Source organism: Corylus avellana, chromosome 10, assembly GCF_965113065.1.
Source record: "Corylus avellana chromosome 10, dhCorAvel1.hap1.2, whole genome shotgun sequence".
Classification (NCBI taxonomy): domain Eukaryota; kingdom Viridiplantae; phylum Streptophyta; class Magnoliopsida; order Fagales; family Betulaceae; genus Corylus; species Corylus avellana.
Window position 1 is genome coordinate 7,270,160 of NC_142499.1, and position 16,763 is coordinate 7,286,922.

General features: G+C 35.8%; 2 protein-coding genes across 3 annotated transcripts in view; one reads left to right on the forward strand and one right to left on the reverse strand.

Annotated features, from left to right (window-relative positions):
- Nucleotides 1-1,969: 1,969 nt before the first annotated feature.
- Nucleotides 1,970-9,118, reverse strand: LOC132162189 (mediator of RNA polymerase II transcription subunit). Of its 2 annotated transcripts, XR_009438213.2 has the most exons (9): nt 8,746-9,118; nt 8,489-8,654; nt 5,972-6,437; nt 4,055-4,114; nt 3,901-3,969; nt 3,747-3,790; nt 3,461-3,667; nt 2,905-3,025; nt 1,970-2,104 (listed from the first exon to the last, which is right to left on the reverse strand). XR_009438213.2 is itself a non-coding variant. In XM_059572455.2 (8 exons), exons 1-7 carry the CDS (start codon nt 9,032-9,034, stop codon nt 3,484-3,486), a joined length of 1,278 nt encoding a protein of 425 aa, XP_059428438.1. In that variant the 5' UTR covers nt 9,035-9,118; the 3' UTR covers nt 2,849-3,025; nt 3,461-3,483. The 2 variants fall into 2 exon arrangements, 1 of the variants encoding a protein (XP_059428438.1); XM_059572455.2 differs by lacking the exon at nt 1,970-2,104 and having other exon boundaries at nt 2,849-3,025.
- A 4,006-nt stretch (nt 9,119-13,124) lies between these two features.
- The window catches only part of LOC132192307 (uncharacterized), a gene marked incomplete in the record, with an annotated part of 15,975 nt that continues 12,336 nt past the window's right edge, over nt 13,125-16,763 (forward strand). The window contains 7 exon segments of the mRNA XM_088511292.1: nt 13,125-13,542; nt 13,637-13,709; nt 14,244-14,366; nt 14,709-14,878; nt 14,987-15,136; nt 15,546-15,689; nt 16,356-16,416. Coding sequence (XP_088367418.1) covers nt 13,489-13,542; nt 13,637-13,709; nt 14,244-14,366; nt 14,709-14,878; nt 14,987-15,136; nt 15,546-15,689; nt 16,356-16,416 — 775 coding nt within the window.

The window sequence follows — 16,763 nt, forward strand, 5'->3', positions numbered from 1 at the left end:
ACAGAGCTATAATGGACAAAGGGTGCTCCTCTCATTGGAAATATGGTCAAAAACTGCTCAACTCAAGCTTGACAATATCACAGGGAGTGAGCCTGAAACTCTGCTGCTGTATTGTTAAAGCCAATAAAACAAAAACAAAATATTGAATCAGGTTTTGTTTGATAAAAGTGAAGAAGCTTCTAGTGTCCCCTTTCAAATGCTGGCCACTATTCATTAAGTCAGCAGAAAGTAGTTGATTCAGGGTAGTGGTGTTGGTTGGTTAGTGCCATGGATGAAAACACACAAAATTCATAAATGTAACAGGTCCAGCCAGCACACACACAGAGGCAGAAATATTTATTTCCTTTCGGCTTGGTCTTGTTGTCCCATGATGAACTATTCAATGCCGACCTCTTGAATGTTGATGTTGATGGAAAACAATATAATATGGTCAAATTCAGAAATTTTACTGTTTGAATTCCTAATTATGAAAATATGATTAGTTTTTTTTTTTTTTTTAATTTTAAAAAAAGAATAAGAATAAAAAGGGTAAAATATTGGTTTTTGTTTTTTGGGTGGGGTGGGGGGGCAGAATCTTTTGAAAGAGATGGAGCCCACCAAGAGAAGAGTATTCCCCTGTCTGAGATGAGATGATGGGTATCCATCGATGAGTCTACGAACTTTGCAGAAATAGAAGCGACGTGGGTGATTGTGAAGAACGTGCATGTCATTTTCAGCAATTTGTCAGCACCAACCAATCCAAACAACACAACTGATTTACGTGACTCATTCATTCAAAATTTATTTTTTCTTTTGTTTTTCCTCACTACTCACTCTCTTCCATTTTTAAAATATATACTTGCAATTTCAGCTCTGGGTCGGTCGGTTTGGTCGCATTTGGGGAAATTGCATTAATTTTTTTTTTTTTTTTTTCTTAATTTCTAATGGCATGACGTGGCAACCTACTAACTTTCTGAATCTTTCTCCTGCTTCTCTCGTTCGTTTCTTTATCTTTGTCAAGTGTTCGGTGTGCTTAATCACAACGTACGCTCCTCTTGAATAATACGGCGCAAAGTGGGTGTTCCTAGAATTTTGCTTTCAAGTAATTATGTATATCGGTGATGTTTGGCAAAGAACACTAACCACCACCACCACAAGACCACGCTATTTATCTCATTTTTTTTTAAAAAAAAAATCAATATCAAAATATTTTTATTTTTTATATTACATCATTTATTTTTTACTACTATTTAAATAAAAAAAATCACTACAAAACAAATCTTTTTACTTTTTAATACTATCTTTTTTACTTTTTCATACTAATTATTACTTCTTTCTTTTTTCCTCACCAAACATAAACAGTACCTTATCATATTGTTTACCAAACAAGGCCATATATATTGTTTACCGAACAAGGCCATATATATGGCCGTCTCCTCATGTTATCTTACAATTTGTTTAACAATGTTGACTTAATACTCTCAACTAATCATAGTTATTATTATTATTTTTTTAAAAAAAAAAAATCTATAGTTGATTTGGATTATTATATCAAAATTGTTAAACTACGTATAAAAATGTAATATACATCATTACTCGTAATTTTAACTTGCACAGGATAATCAAATGAAGAACTCGCATCTTAAGCAATTAAATAGTTCTCTTTTTTCCCAAATGATCAAAATCTCAAAAAAATATTTCTAGAATATAATTTTTTTTTTAAAAAAAAAAAAAAAAAAATCAAGCAAAATGGTGGATAAACACGTTATTTACTCATTGAGTTGACATTGTTGCTCCCAGAGAGTATCTCAAAAGGTAATCCTTCTCTAAACACCCTTTAGATGCTGTAGGACCAATTTTGTGGCTCTGCCAGAAATCCTTTAGCTTACCTTACCATAATGACCTGTAGTTTTAGGCAGACCCTACATCCATCATTTCGTATCATTAGCATTTTTCTTTTTGTTGGTGGGGTGGGGCGGGGTGGGGGGGGGAGCAGACATGGACTAATATCGAGTGGACTTTTGAAAATTGAAAATAATAAATAGATGAACCATTCATGTCTAGCTCAATAGCTAAAGGGCTTGGGGTCCCCTCCAATTCCTGGAATCTTCAGAATGGTCATTTCCTGCAAAAGTTATTTGAAGGATATAGCTACATTGTAAACCACTCCTTCCCAAAATCTTTCTTTAAGTGGAGCATTTTGCCAACATAGAAGGACAGGAATCCTCTCAATTTCATCGTCAGGAAATTTGTGCATCTAATGGTGTTCATGTTATAGTGGGGAGAGAGAGAGAGAGCAAACACCTCATTATGTGAATGGGGAGTAGAGGAATAACAAGTCATCTTTGTAACAATTTAAACAACAAATTTTGTAAGTGTCATAATTTTTCCTTATGTCTTACACTAGAAGCAACTCCATCAAGTAGTTCAGTAAAAACTCATAACAAATTCATAAGTAATGCTACATACTCAACTCTCATCCCAGTGTCCACAAACCATTAGATCAACCTTTAAAAAAAAAAAAAAAAAACTAAAGGCTACTAGACATTGCTATATCAGCTCAGTCGCGTATTGAGGATAGTATTACTAAAGGCTACTAGACAAAAGGCTACTATATCAGCTCAGTCGCGTATATCAACTAAAGGCTACTAGACAAAACTAAAGGCTACTATTACTCCAAATTCATTATAGCATATTGTTGCTATTAAATCTATGTGAGGATAGCATGTAAGCAGCTACATCTATTCCACCATGTGAAAAAAAAAAAAAAATTATAATACACATTAAAATCTACAGGATTTAGTCATTTGTGATTTTCTAATTCTCTTACAAGATTAAACAAAACTTGAACCACATTTTAGAATAACAAAAGAATGCAATGAAAATTGCAACCATGCAAATAACAGTTCGGGATTATAATCTTACATCTGAAAGTTGTCATGGACTTGACTAACACTCACATCGGGCACAGCTCTCTAGGAACAAGATCTATATGTAGCAGGATCGTATGCATCATTCGGCGGCAAGGGCCACGGCTGAAGTTTCTCTGAGAACAGAATGCATAGATGTGATCATTCAAAAAAAAAAAAAAAAAGAACATGATGTATAAAGCATAAGGAGATAAATTTTTTCAAAAAATTATATTAAAAGACCAAGACATGGAAGGGTAAGGGGTGCTCGTAAAACTCATATAGCGAGCACCCTGAAATCTAAAATCAAGAGACAAATTAACAGCCTGTAGAAATCCATGTAGGGCCTATTATGGTGCATACATGCAGCGGCAGGACCAATTTGGATACGTATAAACCCCTGTTCCTCCCAAAGAAAAGAAAAGGAAAAAAAAAACTTCCATTGAGCTTTACACTAATTGACAGTTTCATACAAGCTGCTTAACAGAGAAAATTCAACCAAATTAGAAGGTAGAATGATTTATCACTTTTGATCATTCCATTTACTCAGCTACAGGGCCTTACGCAATTACCAATCTCAGTATATGTAATGTGACTATGCTTCCTCTGAAAAGCAACCAACATGATAAGCCTGGGCTAGATCAGAACTCGTGTCCTTTGCTGAGGAATTGGGTTGGGTGGATGAAATTTTCAATGCAGAAAATTGCCGGTAAGGACGATAAACAGGAGGTAACAGCAAAGCGGATTTTCTGTCCATCAATAGAAGGCGTCCACACTTGCTGCACAAACAAAAGCATAAAACTTAGGAACAACAATGCAACCAAACAAATCTGAAAAGTGGAAAACAGCCAGGCGCACCTGCAAACCTTCGTAAATAAAGTTTGATAGCTACAGATCCAGTGCTACAAAACCAAAAGCAGAAAGTTTAAATATGTACCATGAGAGTGTACATAAGAATGTGGTAGAAGATTTAATTATCCCATTAAATCTGTAAGTACAATAGTGATGGTACCAGAAGAGAATGTAGAGCTGTTTCAGCTCGACTTCCAAGAAAATACTGCAGAGCCATAGCAGCATGCTCCTACAATAGGACATTGCAAAAATAAGTAGGAAGTCTTAACCAACTGAATTAGGAGAAAGATAAAATATACAAAAAAGGCTGTTACCGTGATGCGTCTAAATACATGATAAACGGAAAAACCCCTAGAATGTATGTAGCTGCCTCCCTGTTAAAGAATATTATAACGTAAATACATTGCAGCAAGGACAAATATAATTGTAATACAATAAGTCTCAATAAATAAAAAAATTAAAATTAAAAAGAAAGCAGGCATACAAGCATCTATGATATGACAGCTAGGAAGAATTAAAAGCTTCAAATTAGAAGACAGAATAGATTCCAATAAAAGGAGAAATATGTTGTGAAGATGAACACTACAGAAGCATTTGAAGGCAGTATGAAGCTCATCGCACTTAATATAGATATAACTACAAGAATGACCCAAAACACAACATAAAACCAACATCTAAAGATTTTTTTTTTTCAGTTTATGTGGAAATTTTAACTCCGCTTCTTCAAATCATGATCTCCAACCCTATGGATAAAACCTTGTAGAAGTCAGAACAAGAAATCAAACTGAAAACAAGGAAAGCAACCACCTCATGAGACAACAAATTTTTTTTTTTTTTTTTTTTTTGGGGGAAACTACCTTTTACTCCCATAAACTATATCGCCTAGGCACTTTCCTCCCATGAACTGCCAACTGTACTACTTTGCCCCCATGAACTACCATTTTGTGCCCAAAACCTCCTTCCGTCAGTCAAAGCCGTTAATTCAGACGGTCAAAGTGACAATGCATTGTAGTTCATGGGGGCAAAGTGACAATGCGTTGTAGTTCATGAAGGCAAAGTAATGAGTTGACCGTCTGAGTTTACGGCTTTGACTGACGAAAGAGAGTTTTGGGCACAACATGGTAGTTCATGGGAGCAAAGTAGTACAGTTGGCAGTTTATGGGGGAAAGTGCCAATGCATTATAGCTCATAGGGACAAAAGGTAGTTTCCCCTTTTTTTTATATACATATAATAAGTAATCGAGATTTCATTCAAAATGAAAAAGCGCACCCAGGTATACCGGAAATATACAAGAAAAAAATCTAACTAGAAAGAGTAAAAAGAACAAGAAAATAATGATAACTAAGCACCAAAAGAGATAAATTGATATTCATATTATATGCATAAACACACAGTATCATGGCAATCAGCAAACTTTCTACTGAAGAATCAAGTAGCAGGGAGGGGGGGCTTTTAGAGAGAATCCGTGTCATTGTCGATGACACGTTAAATACCATGTCTGCAACATGGCTTGACAATTCCACCAACAAACCTCCTTGGTCTCCAGACTTCAAAGAAATGAATAAGCAACCATAACATCTCAGAAACACAGAGCACATTGATCGTTAAGAGAGAATAATTGGAAGATTTTAGGTAAAAAAAAAAAGGATGGTACATTTAATGACAAAACTAGGACCAATCTTTTTTTTAGATGAATAGGATCAATCTTAATATAGAGATGAGTAATAACAAAGGATTTTGATCAATGCACTGAGAGACTCATGTACGCGCTCAAGATCACTTTAATTTGAAAATCAAGCATGAATGCAGCAAAAATCTTGGTCATGCTGGATCTCTGCTTGATCAACTTCAACAAAACCGAGATCATACTTCTACACTAGGCTAAGCTCAGTTCATTTGCATCACAAACTGATGAATCGGGGGGGGGGGGGAACACATCCAAACTTGCACTGCCATAAAGACAACATGTCGCTTCACCATTTCACCCACAGATCTAACAATCTTCAAGTAAGAATTCATATACTACTTAAGAAAAATAACATCACTCATAATGTGATTGAAATTAACTAGTGATCTAGAAGGATTATCTTAGAGTAGAGGAATAAAACAAACAAATCATATGGTTAATGAATAACATAAGATGTTAAGAAAAGAAAAGAAAAGAACTTAAGATTTACTTATCAAAAAAAAAAAAGAAAAGAACTTAAGATATCTAGGTAAACAAGATTACCTCATCCGGAGAAAAGAAAGCGACTGAGTCAGGGTCAATAGAACCAGCTGGATGCAGTGATACAATAGCTCTGAAGATGGAGGGAAAGAGCAACTCAATTACAGATATTTTCTCTGTAGCAACAGGACTCAGAGATCCTGGTCTAAGTTTATTTGAACTGTGAAAATTATGCTCTTTAGATGTCCCTATGGAAGTCTCATTTGCTGAAGAGGGCAGTGAAGATGCTCTTTTCAACCAGTCCAATCGTTCATAAGTGAAAACTTTCAAAGTTGGCACTTCTTTTTCCAAATGCAGTAGAACATCTGATATTGTCTTATAATCACTAAGCTCTTCTTGATGATTTCCCATCAGTACTTGGGGACCACAATGTTTCTTTAAAGCTGATTCGGTACTTTGACCATCTAATCCATCATCAAGGTGAGGAAAAAATCTTCTTTTCTGATCAGTGAAGGCCTTGAGAGCCAACCTGCAAAGATTTAAAACCATCACAAACAGCTTTTGAACCCAATATAATAACAGTGATAAACAGAAACCAGTTGGTGTATGGCCATTGAAGCACTCAAACCCACAATATGTGCCACCAACAGCAAGTAACAGGGGCAACTTATTGACTTCCATTATGGAAGACTAGAAGGACCCTTCTATGTGTTCAGCCATTTATATTAATCAGTTTAACACTAGCAAGGTCTGCATCTTTAATGTGAACATGACTAAAGATATAAACCCCTTTTACATTCTCAAGCAACTATGTTAGCAAGATCAAAACCAGTACTGGTCAATATCTCTGGCACTCTATAAAACAAACAAGCACTTGTCCATATTCAGCCAATGGTTCAATGCAAACCAGCTGAATCCTATCACAAGTACTTTTTCAAAGTTATTTTGAAGTACTTAACAGAGTCCTTGTATCATCTTTGGAAACCGCTTCAACTAAGAATCAAGATTCCAACTAAAATCACCTCTCCAAGAAAAAGAAAAAGAAAACTCTTCTAGTTCACATATTAGTTTGTACTAAGGGATGCATGAAGCTTATGTTTAGATGTTCACCTTTGAGGTAACACCCAAAAAGAACTGTAACACCCCGGTCCCATATTGGGAAGATGAGAAGTAACTCACATAAAGTGAGTGGTTTATAAAGATAGTCATGGGTGTTAAGTCTCATATTGCCTAGTTACTAGGTGAAACTAGGCTTTATAATGAATTTTAGGGAAGCTCCAAATTGACTAGTCATTTTGGGGTGATAACGCAAATGTGGCTAACGATTTTCCCTAGGTCGTTACAAGAACAATTATGACATATTATGTCTTAAGAATAAGTTAAATCAAGAGTAATGGCTTGAATATCATTTTTTTTTTTTGATAAGTTATGGTCTTTTTTGTCTTTTTGCTTAGTAGTTTAGGGGGGCATTGTCCCAATTGAAAGTTTGAGGGATGTATGTGGACTTTTCCCTAAAAACAAGAGTAATGGCTTGAATATCATTTTTTTTTTTATAAGTTAAAAAAAAATGATATTCAAGCCATTACTCTTGTTTTTAGGGAAAAGTCCACATACATCCCTCAAACTTTCAATTGGGACAATGCCCCCCTAAACTACTAAGCAAAAAGACAAAAAAGACCATAATTTTTTTTAATAAGACAAAATACTCCAATAACCAAAATAAAAAAACAAAACAAAAAATAAAAATAAAAATTTCTTTGAGAAAAAAAATCAAGAAATTAAATTTCCACGCCCTAGTTTTTTATTTTATTTTGTTTAAAAAAATTTCCCCTAGTTTTTCTTAATTTTTCAAAGTCAATCACAATGATTAACCAACATACATTCCTCAAAAGTTCCTCAAGAGCAAGTTTTATCTTGCAAGTATTTGGTAGAGCCTGTGAGCAGCAAAGTAATAATCTCTTGATTTCTTAAGCAAGTTATAATAAGAGTCCCCCATGTTTCATATGAGCTATGGAAAAAGTCTTACGAATTCTGGGTTCCTTTTGCAATTAAATTATTCAGAAGTAAAAACATAACGCTTTTTGCCAGTATAATGTTTGCATAAAAATGACCCAACATAATAACATGCAGAATTTTAGTTGTTCATAGTTAGAAGCAAAACCACCACGCTTCTTTCTCAATTTCAATCAAAACCGGCACTTAGGTTTTGCGATTAAGAAGTTAGTCTATCCCCAAAAGGCCACAAGAGGATAGATAATCCCGTCTCTGCTTCTCCTTCAAAACTACTGCATTCAGAACGGTTTCCCTACATTATCTCCACAGTTAATTCTTCAACCATAAAGTTTTTGCATAGAGCACACTAGTTAACACAGTTAATTCTTCAAAGTTTGGTCTCAGGAAAACATGCCCAAAGTTACAAGTATAAACCCCCTCGCATTTTCTTACACAACTATCAAATTTCACCTGCATTTAACTCTGGAGTCTTGCAATTCCATGTAAGAGATAACTAGTCAATGGTTAAAAAAAAAAAAAAAAAAAAAACATATACGTAGCTCTGGCAGAGCTGAAATGAAATCGTACCTCGTCCTATCGACGGCGGACGCACCGGCCTGGCCGGCAAGCTGGCGTTTCCAAGCGTATGCAACCACAGCGCCATCCGGGCAGACCAACGGCATGTGCAGCCCCCACGAATTGCTTCGTGATCGAAGCGATTCGTTCAGAACCCCAGACTCCTCTAGCTGCCTTCCTACCAAAACCAGCACGAACAGTCTCAACGCAGTTAACAAAATTTACTAAACCCTAACCCTAGAGAGCGAGAATGCGATTGTGAGTCGTACCGACGGAGCGGAGGTCTTGGAGGTGCTGGCGCATGGAGGCGTCCTCTTTGCGGAACAGATGGAGGGGCTTGGTGCTCTGGTGGGGCTGGGCGGCGACGAAGAGGGCTTCGAGGAGGCGGTCGGCGCCAAGCCTGATGTCGGCAATGAGGCGCGCCGCGTCGCCTAGCCTGTCCATGGCCAGAGCTACCTGCTTTGGCGGCGCCTCCCCTGACTGCGCAGGATCCGGGTTCGCGTTCGGCGCCGCCTCCAGCTGACGTTGCTGCTGATGCTGTGGCTGTTGTGGCCGCATTGCTCGCGGGGCCCAAGTGTTCCGCTCCGGAACGATTCGACTTTTTGGTGCGCGTCTGTCTCGGCTAGTTGAGCTTTCGGGCTTTGGAGTTTGGATGCCGATTAAAATTAAGGAAAAATATATTAATTTCTCGATTTCCCGGGCTTTGGGATTGTGGTTTTAATGAGCTGTAAATCACGCTTCATGAAGCGATAGTTACTAATTCGAATTATCTTTTTCCTATCTCTTTTTATTTTAGAAAAATCTCTTTTTCCTATTTCTTTGTGTGGACATATCAAAAAAATATGAAAATAACTTTTATAAGGTCTTGACATAAATCAAGACCTTTGTGCCTACCAACAAGAGGTTGACACCTCAGTTTGGAACAAGATAACAAAATGATAATAAAACACTGAATCATATCAAATTTAAACTCTAAAAAAATTCTTCATCTACTTTTCACATTAACCATCCATCATGCTGCCGCTACTGCGCCACTATCCATGCCGGCAATTTATTATCTCTCTCTCACACGCATCTACCCCCAAGCTGCACCACCCACCACGCAGCCACCAACTAGATGCCGGACGCCACCACCCATACTGGTAAGTTTTCTAACTCTCTCTCTCTCTCTCTCTCTCATCAACCGCCCAGGCCGCCGGATCTCTTAGCTTCCTCTCTTTCTCCGTATCTACTGCTCAACCATTGATACATTAAGGCCCAACTATGAGATCTCCTCAATTTTGCACTACCATGCCCACTGCAATAAGCTTAGACCAAAACCGACATGGATGTTGTTTGATGAAATCAAGACAAAGAGAGGGATGAACCTAACAAAACTTGGTGTGATGGAGTTTGTGCCATTTAGGGTGGCGACGTTCGGCTTCCGAATGAGCGACAGCGGTAGCATGATGGATGGTTAATGTGAAAAGTAGATTAAGAGTTTTTTTAGGGTTTAAATTTGGTATAATCCGATGTTTTATTCTCATTTTGTTATCTTGTTCCAAGTTGAGGTGTCAACCTCTTATTGGTAGGCACAAAGGTCATAGTTTATACCAAGATCTTATATAAGTTATTTTCAAAATATATATATATATATATATATATATATATATATATATATATATATATTTATATTTTTTAAAAAAAAAAAATTGTACATGCATTTGGTAAAATATAATAAAAAATGTTTTTTTTCTATCAATTGAATGTTTGGATAACTTTAACATATAATTGTGGTTTCATTGACAAATTACCAATAATTACATTTTTTATATCAGTAAAATAACTTACATTGTTTATAAGCCTCCATTTTTAACACATTTGCAAACAAAAGTATGACTTATAATTTGACATTAACTTTGGGTTTTCTACGTAAGCAATAGTATCTTGCCATATTACTTGTTTCTATAAGCTTTTTTTCTTTTTTGTTATTTTGGTTTGTTTTTGTTTTTGTTTTTGTTTTTTTTGTTTCTTGAGACAAAGATTTCAAACAGACATATAATAAAGAAGTGATGTTTTTAAAATATTTTAGGTGGGTATTTTTTGAATTTTTTTCATTCCCGCTCAAAAATTTGGTAATTATTGCGCCCAATATTTGTTATGTGAAATCGTGATTTTGCTTTAAGTTCGCATTTTTTCAAATAAGTACTCCCTAGCCTGCTTATAGAAATCGCAGATTTTTTTCTCATTTTTAGATTATGTTTTTTTTTAAAAAAAAAAATCACAATGCCAAACACTTTGTGTTTTGCGATTTCTTTTACAAACGGATATTATTCTTGCGAAAATTGTAATCTCAAACGCACTTTATTTATTTATTTAAGTACATCAAACAAAGATTACAATAACAAAAAGAGAAATGCTACACTTCCCATTAATTACGTAGCCCTATACATTATTGGCACAAAGTCCATAAGTTTTGGCAGCTAAACAAGGAATGAGGAGTATGACTGTCTCAAGATTCTTCAACAATGTCCAAACCCTAAGAGAATGGGGTGTAAATAGGATCATGACATTTAAGATACCCTTCAACCCTACTCGAACAACTATAGAGTAACGACTACAATAGAAACAAATAAACAGAGGAATGGAAAGACAATAAAAAAATACCAAAAAATACAAATAACAGCAGTATCAGCAGAGGGTGGGGTGAAGGAAGGTAGCATGGACACGGTTGAAAACCGTTGACGTGTGTAAGCCACTCGCCAACGCGTGAAGACCATGCACCGACAGTGGACACCAAGAGCCAAAAAGCATCAATCGAAAACCAGAAACAAAGGTGGAAGGTGGTGGATGGGAGGTGTCACGCACAAAGGAGAGCTCCCTAAATGTTGGCGCACGTGGGACACACACCAGCGAGTGAGATCTACTCACAGTCATCTGGTGCCTGAATGGAGAAGATTTTGTGGCAGCTGGAAGCGGAGAGGTCCGAGAGTAAGGTGGAATGGCACGTCAAGGGGCGGGACTTCCTAAAGTGAATAAATCTGATTTTGAAAAAACCAAATCCAAAAACTTAAAAAATGACGTAGATGTGATGCTGGGAACGACTAGAGGAGGTAGAGACCGGATGATTTGCAGTGGAGGATGAGACGATGGAGTTGTTGAAACATGGCAGTTTGTTAAGTTGTATATATATTTTGTTACTATTTGTTGATGTATATAATTAGATCAAACTATATGTTTGTTGAGACTAGTTTGAACTTATTTGTGTTGTATATTTGTATTTGATTGTATATTTGTAGCATATAAAACATAGATAGTTTGATTGTATATTTGTTTTGTGTTGTGTTGAAACTTATTTTTGATGTAGATATCTGTAGTAGATATACAATTGTCTATATTTGTATTGTATCGAAAATTTTTCGATGTAGATATTTGTATGCAATTGTACGTAGTAGATGTGTTGGAATTTTGATGTATTGGTTTGTGTTGGAATTTCATATGTATTGGATGTATATGCAAAATTGAATTGGAATTTCATATGTGTATATGTATTGGATTGAAAGCATATGTATTGGCCGGATGTATATATGTATTTGATTGGATGTATTAGATTAATTTGATGTATTGGATATTGGATGTAAATGTAGATATTGGATTGAATTGAATGTATTGGATGCAATGTAGATATTTGATTGAATTGAATGTATTGGATTTGATGTATTGGATATTAGATGTAAATATAGATATTGGATTAAATTGAATTTCATATGTATTGGATCTATCAGGTTAACACGTAAATCTGGGTATAAACCCGAATAATTTAGAAAATATATACAGAAAAAAATAAAAATTATTGGCGTGGCAGAAACCTGCCACGTCAATTTTTTTTTTACGTGACACTTTTTATCACGTCAAAATTGTTCACCACGTCAAAATTTTTTTGACATGGTAAAATTGGAATGTCAAATTTTTTTTTTTTTTGACGTTTCAGTTTCTGACACGTCAGAAATTTCTGACGTTTTAAAACTGACAGGTCAAAAACTTGAATTTGTTGACATTTGCCTTTTTAACCTCAGATACACGTAAAAAATGACACGTCAGAAAATAGTTTCTGATGTGTCAGTACCATTGACACGTCAGAAATCAATGGTAAAAAAATGGGAAAAATGCAGTTTACCCCCCTGAAGTTTCAGGAGTTTTTCAATTTTAACCAAAAAGTTCAAAAATTGGCAATCTACCCCCATGAAGTTTCAAAAATTGGCAATTTAAACCTTTCGTTTAATTTTTCCGTTAAATTGGACGAATTTTTTTTTAAAAAAGCTTGAGGGCAATGATGTAATTTCATAGATTTCCGTCCATTTTGACGGAAAAATTAAACGGAGGGTTTAAATTGCCAATTTTTGAAACTTCAGGGGGTAAATTACCAATTTTTGACTTTGGGGTTAAAATTAAAAAACTTCTGAAATTTAAAAGATTAAACTGCATTTTTTCTTAAAAAAATAAATGTATTTTTGTAGTGTTACCGGCTGCCTATACGGATCCAGGAGAGTGAAAGATACCCAAATTCGAAGTTGGATCTGAACCATGACCTGAGCGGTAGCCCAAATCTCGATCCGTACCTTGATCCGAATCACAACCCGAACCGTGATCAGGTTATGGGTCCAAACCTGGACAAGAACCAGAACCGGCACCCAAATCCGCGTCAATCTCTGCCCTGTTCTGCATCCCTTTGGACGTCAAATCCAGCGCAACGACCAGACCTTCGGCCAGCCCAACAAAGGCCCGATCCAACTCATTTCGAATTAGGCTTCACCCAATCTTGCGTCTTCTCCACACTCGTCAACAAGTCTGCCGCCGGCGAAGGAGCCACCAATAAACCGTTATTCTTCTGAATTCTGCTGGACTTCCAGAACGTAGCAGTCCACTGCTGAGCGCGGCTCCACTCCGCCTTGAAACAGGCCGACACCGGGAACACGTCGAGGAGACACGAAGACAGGCGCTTTTGCAAAACCAATTTAGGTTTTGTAGTGCAAATGACTTCGAAAGCTTCTTCAAAGAAGCAGCAAAAACGTGGAGTCGACTTCAAGGTAGCAATCTATGCAGTAGCACAAAACTTTTAATTGATCTTTTGTTTGATCCAGAGGAGGCTTACTTATGATGTTGTTTGTCGAATCTCTGCAGAAAATAAAGCGAAAGATTGGCAGGAAATTGCCGCCGGCGAATAATGCTACGAATACTGAAATTAAATCCAAAGGTATAGACTAGAAGAGTCTTTCTTATTACAAATTTCATTAGTAGTGTTACGTATATACTGGATTTAATAAGGCATTGTTTTGTTTCAGAGAAATTTTTTTTAGAGGAATTTGAAATTTTTGGGCAAAATGGGATAATTTTTCTTAAAGCGAATGGAGAATTGGATCATCTCAAATTATCATATGATTTTTCTTTGAAAACTCCATAAATGTTCAGTTGTCTTTAGGATTTTATTTTGCTTTATTATTCATTGAAGCACATAAAAGCCAACCTTTTATTTAATCTTTATTCTTTTTTGTGGTTTTCTTAACATTTTATTGTTATGTAAAAATCGTTTTAGTTTACGTTACATATTTATTTTATTTTTTTATTTTTTATTTTTGATTGTTAATTATAATGGCTGTGTAATTTTATAGTGCCTGAAGAGCTTGTGAAATATATTTTTCTCTTTGAAACCTGTGAAGCATTTGGTGTTGTTCCAACATTGATAAACGAATGTATTGACTAAAAGTTTACTTGTGCTTGTTATGAACAGCAATTATTCTTCCCGAGCAGAGTGTGGCGTCAGAAAAGGAAGGTTTAGCTGTGAACAAGAAAGGTTTGACTTTGAAAGAACTTCTTCAGCAGACATCCCATCACAACCCAAAAGTTCGTAGAGGTACTTCCTTGTTATCATGGAAGTGTTCATTATTGTGAAAAATATTGTCAGTGTAAAGAATCGCCCTAAGTGTTCAAATGAAGTTGGTAGGGGTTTGCAGAACAATTCCATTTTTAAATATCGAGAATGTAAGAAACAAAAATTATTATGGTGGTAAAGGTTTTGAAATCTTGAAGTTTTCATTTGAGGGGAGTTTTTTGGTAAGTCACTTGAAGGGTTACTTGAAAGTTATGCCCCCATTTTCCTGGTTGTTTTATCTAGCTTTTAGTGTTCACATCAAACCTTTCTTTTGTATTGAGTGGCAATCTCACAGTTGAGCTAAAATTTTGTTCCTCTCTGAAGATGCATTGATGGGTATTAAGGATTTATTCCGAAAACATCCAGCAGAGCTGAGGTTGCACAAATACGCCGTCATAGAGAAACTGCGTGAACGAATTGGGGATGATGATAAAGTGGTTCGAGAAACACTATATCAACTTTTTAAGTCAGTGATATTCCCTACCTGTAAAGAGGTTATTCCTTTTTTTTTTTTTAAAAAAAAAAATTATTGTAGTATTTATTGTTGCTCATCACCAGTTATCCATTTTTGTGACATTTGTTTCTCTGTTTTTCTTGTCCAGGATAATCAAGATCTTTTCATTTCCTTAATAATGGCATATATTTTTAATGCAATGACACATTTAGCAATTGATGTTCGGTTGATGGCGTTCAAATTTCTTGACCTTGTTGTTGAGAATCATCCACCGTCTTTTTTCTTGTATGCTGAAAAGGTATCTTAACCTGATTCTGTTAGGTAATCTTTGTAATTTTGTTTTTTGCGTGATTATGTTATTAGCATTTTTCTCTTGAAATCTTTCTGATCTAAGCAATCTGAGAAGCCATGCTGTTTTTTCTGGGTCATTAGCTCTAATGTCTTATGCAATATCCACCCAGATCTATAAGATAGTGAGTGAGGTAACAGGTTCCACTCCCATTGAGGTTATGGTCAAATAGCAAAAAAGGAAAATGCATATTTGGAATAGTCATTTTTACCCTTGTTTGAGGTTTCCTTTAAAACGATTGCTTTTGGATGCTAATCAGTCTGATTTCAAATGTACTAGAGTGATTCGTTTAAGTTTAATCATGTTCTTTTTGGTTTTGACATTTTCTTAAAGATTTTAATGTTTGCTTCATCAACAGATTCTTCAAAATTATGGGGACATTCTACGGAACAACCAGTTCTATTTACAGGACAAGGGAAAACTCAAGAATGTTCTTGCTGGGTTGCTGCGGTGCTTGTCACTGGTGCCATGTAATAAAAAAGAAGTTGACTCACGTGAAAAAGTACCTTCTAATTATCAATTGCAAATGTACCATTTGTTTTGTGTGTTGTCTTTTATCTTTTGATGAATCATAGTCTTCTATCTTTTCATAACCATATTTTACTCTTGAAACTTTGCATGCAATTATTTTTTTCAGCTGTTGTCATAATCATGTCATCTCATTACTATCTTAAAATCCTTTGCCTGTCCGTTATCTCTTACTGCTTAAGTTGGTTCTGCTAGTTGTATCTAGTGTGATTTTTACCAACCTTGCATGTCCTTATTCTTGTATTCAAGTAATTTTCCATGTTAGTGTGTTTATACTATGTCAAGTTCATTTCACGCGATTATGTCTATGCAACATGATTAAATGTATCAGGATGGATTCTATAATCAGGTTCACAAAGATATAAATGTTGTTGTCTAGAAAGTCAGTATCTGAAGGACTGACTTATCGAAAAAAAAGTATCTAAATGATCGAGTCAATGTGAAGAATTAATGGGATAGTGCTGTGTGATGATGGCCATCTTTGATTTTCCTCGTTTAATTATGAGTCTTACCTGCGTAAGGATTGTGATGTCTACAACTTTCACAATCAACGTTTTCCTCTCAAGTTCAGTAAGTTACATGTTTCTCTAATTTATTTGGGTGATATCAAATCCTAATGCTTTCCTTTTTAATTTAATAGAATGATGCTGGACAAGGGATGTTACATGTTTTTGAGCCTGATGTGTCTACAAAATCTGCTGGTATGTGAAAGCATCTTTTACCTTTCTTGTATCTATATTTGTTTTTATGTCAGCATTCAGTGATTGATTTAGGGCAATGATGACCCCAGGGGTTTGGCTCAAATGGTAGGGGACTAGGATATTTCCATTAGGTCCAAGGTTTGAATTTTCTTGGGTGCAAACAATTTATTGGGGCCAGTCCGCCAACAAAGAGTATTACTTGGTCCGTGTGGAGGGGGTGGCGCTTTGTATGGGTCCGAGATTTACCCGATAGGGGTGAGTACATGAAGTGACCCTGCTTTGGATGAGTTTCTCGTCAGAAAAGAATATAGCTTGCATGATCATAAAAAAAATGGGTGCCTAATATT

What these genes read in the sequence shown, in the direction of transcription:
- LOC132162189 (XM_059572455.2), bottom strand. Translation starts at nt 9,034, where the DNA reads ATGCGGCCACAACAGCCACAGCATCAGCAGCAACGTCAGCTGGAGGCG. An exon ending in ATGTATTTAGACGCATCACG is followed by an intron (nt 3,970 to 4,054) that starts GTAACAGCCTTT and finishes GTCCTATTGTAG; the next exon opens with GAGCATGCTGCTATGGCTCT. An exon ending in TTATTTACGAAGGTTTGCAG is followed by an intron (nt 3,668 to 3,746) that starts GTGCGCCTGGCT and finishes TTGTTTGTGCAG; the next exon opens with CAAGTGTGGACGCCTTCTAT.